Source organism: Periophthalmus magnuspinnatus, chromosome 19, assembly GCF_009829125.3.
Source record: "Periophthalmus magnuspinnatus isolate fPerMag1 chromosome 19, fPerMag1.2.pri, whole genome shotgun sequence".
In the NCBI taxonomy this organism is placed as follows: Eukaryota; Metazoa; Chordata; class Actinopteri; order Gobiiformes; family Gobiidae; genus Periophthalmus; species Periophthalmus magnuspinnatus.
In genome coordinates this window covers 18,451,885-18,459,760 of record NC_047144.1, presented here as the reverse complement: position 1 = coordinate 18,459,760, position 7,876 = coordinate 18,451,885, and the positions used below count along the sequence as shown (strand labels likewise).

General features: G+C 40.8%; 1 protein-coding gene across 1 annotated transcript; it reads left to right on the top strand.

Moving 5' to 3' along the window:
* The first annotated feature begins 297 nt into the window (after positions 1 to 297).
* On the top strand, positions 298 to 1,752 carry LOC117387437 (zinc finger CCHC domain-containing protein 24-like). Its single transcript, XM_033984945.2, has 3 exons — positions 298 to 396; positions 991 to 1,131; positions 1,415 to 1,752. The coding sequence occupies exons 1-3, from the start codon at positions 382 to 384 to the stop codon at positions 1,532 to 1,534; spliced, it is 276 nt and encodes a 91-aa protein (XP_033840836.1). The 5' UTR covers positions 298 to 381; the 3' UTR covers positions 1,535 to 1,752.
* The last annotated feature ends 6,124 nt before the right edge of the window (positions 1,753 to 7,876 follow it).

The following is a 7,876-nucleotide window of genomic DNA, read 5'->3' as shown; positions in this document are numbered from 1 at the left end:
CTTTTATTATTTATTTCATGTTTCTTTATTAACTTTGAACATTTGTGTTGTGCTAAAATGGATTTCACTTAGTAACATTTCTGGAGGAGGGGCTTCTCCATGGAGATGTCATCACTTTCCCTGGAGAAAAAGTCTCTAGATGTTTAACTGGACACAGAGCATTGAGATTTATATGAAGGATTTTAGCAGCATTTATACTTTAATATTTTGAGTGCACCGACTACATTTGGCCACTAGGTAGGTTTCGTTTTCAGTGGAAACTAAAGTGAAACTAAAGTGACACTCAGCTGCTGAGCTGAAGCAGCCTTTATAAACTCAGCCCACACAGACACAGGACACACACTGTTTTGGGAGGAAAACTTCAGGAACAGAGCAGCCGTCATGAACCAGAAGAAGGTAAGAAAAATGTATATGTGTTTATATAAAAACATGTTTAAAACATGTTTAAAATGTCAGGTTTAAGACAGTGGACAATCTGTAACTCAAGTAACTTTTTAAAATTGTACTTTTCAGAGTAATTGTATATTAGTATTGCATAATAGTACTCTTACTCGAGTAATATATTGTACAGTGTCACAGCATTTTTACTTCAGTAAAGTCACTACTTTGTACTTCCACTCGAGTATTATTATTTTGAAGTAACATTACTTTTACTCGAGTAGTTTTTGGCTGCTCTACCTCCTGCTCTGGTGTGAGATTAAATTTAAAATTAAAGACAAAATAGAACATCTCAAAATATAATTCAAAATATAATTAACTGAAGTGCACTTTCTTCATATTAAAAAATACTCAAGTTAAAAGTATTTTTAAAAAGTCTGTTTAACAATGTACTTAAAGAGAAAAGGTACAACAGAAACAACTAAATCTGTTTCTTTTTGAGAAGTTTTTATTTGTTTTGTCCTTGTGTAAATCAGTAACTTGGTATCACAGTTTGTTTATCACAGTTTGTTTATCGCACCGTTACCTAAATCTGATGTTGTTTTGTTTCAGACGCCGTACCAGGGGAAGAGGAGGTGTTTTGGAGAATATCAGTGTTCACAGTGTAACAGGAAGTGGATGAGCGCCAATTCCTGGGCCAATATGGGACAAGAGTGTACCACCTGCAAAATCAACGTCTACCCCCACAGACAGGTCAGTCCTGGTTTAATCTTATTTTAATCCTGTTAAATTCTGGTTTAGTGCTAGTTCTGTCCTGGTTCAGTCCTGGTTTAGTCCTGGTTCAGTCCTGGTTTAGTCCTAGTTTAGTCCTGGTTGAGTCCTGGTTTTATTTATGAATCTTAATTTGATGTTTTAGCCTAATTTCATCATATATAGAGTGTAGCCTTTTGTGGGATCTATGTTTTATTATATTTCAAAATAAAATAAGATTAGGGTTAGGATTAGATTAAATTAAATGTCCCGTTCTTCTTCTCAGCGTCCACTGGAGAAGCCAGACGGTCTGGATGATCATCTGGACCCAGACAAAGCTCACCTACAGCACCTGTGTGAGAAGTGCAAGAGGATGGGCCGCTGCTGCCGCCAGAGCTACAGATGACATCACACATGACATCACACACGACATCACACACGACATCACACACGACATCACACACGACATCACACATGACATATCACATCACAAATGACATCACAACACCACCATAAACTTTACCATAAACTCTGCTTTATTTCCCTTGTCTGTGCTTTAAGCTTCTGTATGTTTAAATGCTTAAATATTTAAACAATTATATGTTTAAACGTATAAACCTATAAATGTATACATGTATATACCAAATGTTTGTTTTATTATTAAATGAGAAAACTTCAAAGCTGTTTGTTTAGTTGTTTGAAAGGTAAAAATCACTGAAAGACTTGAGACAAAGGCTTAAACTAGAACTTTATGAACAAATCACTGTTTTAAACGCACACACTACTTCTTCATATACACAAACAGGTGACGCCATCAGGCCAAGTTACAGGTCAGATCTATGGAGAGGCGACTCCACTAAAGAATGCTTTTCAAGGTTCTTTGAGCAATATAAAAGCACCCATGTTGAAATTAATGCAAGATATATTTAATTGCACACTGTGGAACATTTCAGGCAATAACCTCTCCATGGAGACAAGCGGGTGCCGGACCACCATCTTTTAACAAATATCCTCTTCACATGCACTTTTTATGTTGGCCCTGTCTTAAAATGTGTCGTGTTATCTAAGGCCATTTTGGATCTCATGCCGCCCTCTTGGGGCCAAACTGAGAGTAGCACTGCCTCTCACACAGCAGTATACATATGTACAGTCTGGGTCTGTACCACACTGTCACAGACCCAGACCACGAGTCAGTGGAGCTGAGTCCCCCCGAGAACCAAAACAACTCACACAACCCACACAAACATGACCGAAATTTAATTAAACTAATCTAAAATATATAACACTGGATCTGACACTTTAATAATCAGATTAAAGGGGCACTATGGAGCTTTCCCTGTGGAAGGTCTACTACTACTTTGCCTAAAATGACAGTATGGCAGGTAAACAAGTCAGGCCAGGTCAGATCTGTGGAGAGGAGAGCCCACTTACTGTAAGAATGCATCTTTTTCAAGGTATTTTTGAGCAATAAAAATTCTGTAATGTAATGAGAGCCTATGTCATGACTAAGCCTCTTATGGAGACAAGCATGCGATTCCACTATGACGCCAAGTTACAGGTCAGATCTGTGGACAGGCAACCCTGCAAAGTATTTATAAATAAAAATAGACAAACATACAGTAATTGAATAAATGTAAAATACAACGTTTAATGCCTTATAGTGTGGAGCAGCAGGCAAGGTGTCTCCATGGAAAAAGACCCCTCCAGAAAAGTTACACATTGCACCTTTAAACACTGACCTGGTTTCTCAGTTGGAAGAACATGCTGAGACTGTTGGAGGGGCTGATGTCACAGGGTTGATGTCGCAGGGTTGATGTCACAGAGGTGATACAGCCATCATGACTGCATCCCAGCGTCCCTGATACCTGGTCTCCGTCTCTTTTATGTCCTGATGGAATATCCACCTGCTCATCACTCAGTGATCCCAGATTCTCAGGAAACCTGAACATTTAGCTCCTTTTGGGAAAAAGGATGTGGAGCATCATCATTAAAACCACACTGGAGGAATCTTTGCCACTGATGTCAGGAACTTCTCCAAAGACAGGTACTGGAATTTCATCACAGTGAGCTACAGGACGACGTGCTGATTCACGGTCAGGATACTTGAGGCTGCTTCGGTTCTTTCTGTTGATCCCAGTCACATCAATAGCCCAGAAGTAGCTATTGATGTCGGCTCCCTCCAAACCATGGGAATTCCAAACTTCAGACAAGTCTTCTTGCCTTTAGTCACTGACGCAGATACTCGATGACTTGCATGCCATGTGTGGCGCCCAAGCTTCATCCTGGTCACCAAGTGTAATACCAAAATAAGGACGGTAAGCACGCTTTATGAAACTTGTGACTTGATTCCTGTTAGGAACATTGGTGTATTCACCGCAGATGTAGCAGAATATGTCAGGCTCATTTTTGCAAGATCTTCTAGTCGAAGCCATTTCATTCACTTGTAATATAAAAAAAAAACAATTAGTCATAAGTTGGCACATGCAAAATCTTCAGAATTTGCTTATAGCGAGAAATATAACAGAATTTTGCATCATATGATGTGAAAATACATGTAAACAAAATCGTCCAAAAAAAAAAATGTAGTTTAGTTCAGAACATTGACCTGTTTGAGCAAAACCAATGTGATTTTTGGATTCAGCACATCAAAATTATCCTAAATCAGCTAAAAAATCTTAGATAATAAATTTAGTGTTGACCAGTGTAATCATAAATAATACTTGAGTTTAATTAAAGCCTCTGTCTCTGGGTGATGAAATCAGCAGCACATGTGACAGGCTCTCAGTGATAAACAGATGCAGGTACTGATGTAGAGCACAGGGTGTGAATGAAATAAAACAACTCCAGGTCTGTTTGTGATGAGGAAACTACATTAGAACAGAGATCAGAGAATAATGTAATATGGGCCCTTTAAAATACACATATTAAAATACTAATCCAGACCCAACTGGACCAGAACTCATTATATTTAAACCTGATGACAGACCCAGAACAGGGCGACCTGTTTAAAAGTGGAACAGCAGGTGCAGCTTCATACGAGCCACGTCTGCGATAAAAGAGTAAAAAAAAACAAATGCTCAGGTGAACTGACGACGGCCTGGAGATGAATCTCACAAAAACACATCTGACCCATTTTACTTAAGGGACTATAATGTAAATAACCTGTAAACTAACTATAGGAGAGGACCGGTGTCTCCAGGCAGACGTCTTCATTAAATCCACACACACTGACCAATAAAAAACAGGAAAACAAGGAATATGAACCTAGAAGGAAAGGTGTAGCTATTCCTGACAAAGCGGGTATGTCTGAAAAGCTTGAGAGAATTTTCAGACAGTTTGAAATTCCAGTCTACTGTATTTCAAACCTACAAACACTTTAAGACAGAAACTTTACAAAGAGCTTCTGTAATTTTAACCTTTTTTCTTACTTCACTGATGTAAAACTATAATAACAATTTTTCAAAAGGACGATCCACAAAGTCATGACTTTAGATCATCTGTCAGATCTCCACCGAATAATGAGGACTAAACTAGGACTAAACCAGGACTAAGCCAGAACTAAACCAGGACTAAATTAGATCTACACTAGGACTGAACCAGGACTAAACCAGGACTAAACCAGGTCTAAACCGAGACCAAAGCAGGACTAAACCAGAACTAAACAAGGACTAAACCAGGACTTAAGTAGATCTACACTAGGACTGAACCAGGACTGAACCAGGACTGAACCAGGACTAAACCAGGACTAAATGAAGACTAAACCAGGACTTAAGTAGATCTAGACTAGGACTGAACTAGGACTAAACCAAGACTAAACCAGGTCTAAACCGAGACCAAAGCAGGACTAAACCAGGACTAGACCAGGACTAAACCAAGACTAAACCAGGACTGAAACAGGTCTAAACCAAGACTAAACCAGGACTAAACCAGGAATAAACCAGGACTAAACCAGGACTAACTCAGGACTAAACCAAGTCTAAACCATTCCACACATCTCATTACATTTTTACATTACTAGACATTGTATCTTAATTACGTCCATGTTTGTAACTTTATTATGTTATAGTTTTTTTTTAATTTACTTAACACCCCATAGAATTCTAGTCTCTGATCTCTGTTCTCATGTTGTCTCCTTATCACCTCGTCTTCCTCGAGTTCTTCTCTCAAACTGAAAACGCTCTGTTCCACCTTGTGATGTCATCATGTGGTAATACAGGAAGTGCTCCACTGTGTTTTTAAACTCCACACACCTTCACTAGAATCATTTGGATCATTTCAGCCCTGGAATTGCCAATCTCTACTGAACTAAATGTAAAAGGAGCTGTTAACTTGAAAATTGCCACTTTATGACATCACAAGGTGGAACAGAGCATTTTGAGCTTTGGAGAGGTAGACAGACTAATAATAAAGTGTTACTCAAACATGTGTGAATGGAACAAAACTCCAGGTGTGTTTTTGAGGAGGTAACAGCATTAGACCATGGCTAAAAGCTCCAAGAGTCGGTTTGTGTAATATTGGAGTATTTGGAGGAAGTAATCACCTGCATTCTTCATTAAGGCGACACACAGATGTTTGAGTCCAGGTGAAACATCACAAATTATAGTTCAAACACTGATCTCTAGTGGACAACTGAGTAACATTCAAGTTTCACGCTCAAACCTAAAACAAAAAAAAAGTCAAATGGACATGTACAGGTGAGTCCATGTCTCTGGTTTTCAGTCTCATGTTTTACCAACAGAATAAGCTGTGTTTTTAAATATAAAACATATTTATTTATGCTGAATCACAGTTCGTGGTCAATCTGGCCTGACATATAGCCGGGAACATTCTGGAGAACACCGCAGCGAAATCACTCAGATCTTTGCTCCCTACAGAACAACACAGCACTATTCAGTTTCATTAAATATATTTCAAGTTTGGGCTCAGTTCTGGTTTAGTCCTGGTTCAGTCTTGATTTAGTCCTGTTTAGACATGGTTCAGTCCTGGTTTAGACCTGGTTTAGACCTGGTTTAGACCTGGTTTAGACCTGGTTTAGACCTGGTTCAGTCCTGGTTATCTCAGCCCGAGTCACCGGAGGTATAATATTCCCTACAATGATGAACAAATGGGTGAACAGCGAGGGAGTTACCCGTGAGGATGAGCGTCCCCGTGTGGTAGGCACAGGCAGTGATGTTTTCACAGTAAAAGAATAGGCCCCTGAACAGCTCCGGCTCGTAACTGCACAAACACACACAGTTTAGTCCTGGTTTACACCTGGTTCAGTCCTGGTTCAGCCCTGGTTCAGCCCTGGTTCAGCCCTGGTTCAGTCCTGGTTTAGTCCTGGTTCAGACCTTGACTCAACAAAAGTAAGTTTTTGTGATAATATTAAAGCACAAGCCCTCGTCCCAGTCCCATGTCTTTGTCACAGTGCATTGTTAAACAACATCAGTGTGAACTGTGTTTTACTGACTGACCTGCAGTGACCAGGGAGCGCCACATAGAGGCGCTCTAGGCACAAGGGGAACATGTGGTAGGCCACGACATAGTTATGGACCCTGAAGTTGGAGAAGGAAACAGGAAACCCGACTTTCTGAACAATGCGAGCGACTCTGCGAGCGGCTATGTACGCTGCTTCCACACTGTAGAGACAAACCTCTTTAGTGACATCACACTGGGGGCGTTCTGCATGTATGTCTATGGAGGATTATTGATCCTGTTTAAATGTGTGCACTTTATGGCTCCTCTTTATATGAGGGAGTTACTGCAGCCCTATGCTCCACCCAGAGCCCTCAGGTCAGAGGTCAGCTGATTAGCTCCTGCTGGCTGTGCCCAAAGCTAGGCTCAAGAGGAGAGGTGAGTGTTTTCTGTAGCTCAGACTATGGAACAGCGCCCTCTGCCTGTCAGATGGAGCAGCCTTTAACACAGTTTAAGACTCCTCCTCTTCTCCCTGAATGTTGAACCTGATCATTTCTATTAGTGACAGGACCCAAGAACCCACTTCTTATGTCGAATTCTGCAGCTCTTTTTGGCCCATGCTCTGAGCTGTGATCACACACACTTCTGCACGGCCCACTCACTGGGTCCTGTGTGACCCACATTGGGTTCTGCGTGGCCCACACTCTGGCTCGTGAGGTTGAGGCCTGTGTCTCTGACCTGTTCACTCCGGTGCATATCAGGGTTGCTTCAGGTGAGACTGTGGCTGTGGCACTGAGAGACCTGATCCTGAGCCGCACCTGATTAAACTGAGCACAACATAGGGACCTTACCTACTGTTCAATAGTCCTGGTTTAGACCTGGTTTAGTCCTGGTTTAGTCCAGGTTTAGACCTGGTTTAGTCCTGGTTTAGACCTGGTTTAATCCTGTTTTAGTGCTGGTTTAGTCATGTTTTAGTCCTGGTTTAGTCCCAATTTACTCCTGGTTTAGTACTGGTTTACACCTGGTTTAGTCCTGGTTTAGACCTGGTTTAATCCTGTTTTAGTGCTGGTTTAGTCATGTTTTAGTCCTGGTTTAGTCCCAATTTACTCCTGGTTTAGTCCTGGTTTACACCTGGTCTAGTACTGGTTTAGACCTGGTTTAGTCCTGTTTAAGTCATCTTTTAGTCCTGGTTCAGTCTCACCTGTTGCGTATACTCTACATTGGAGGCTTTGAGGACGATGGTTCTCATGTCCAGGAAACAGTTGAGTGAGGCTGAGCACTGCACGTTTCTGACAAAACAAACACGGCTCGTCATTTTACAAACACCTGCGATTATCTATAGAATTTATTGATA

What these genes read in the sequence shown, in the direction of transcription:
- LOC117387437 (XM_033984945.2), top strand. An exon ending in ACGTCTACCCCCACAGACAG is followed by an intron (nt 1,132 to 1,414) that starts GTCAGTCCTGGT and finishes TCTTCTTCTCAG; the next exon opens with CGTCCACTGGAGAAGCCAGA.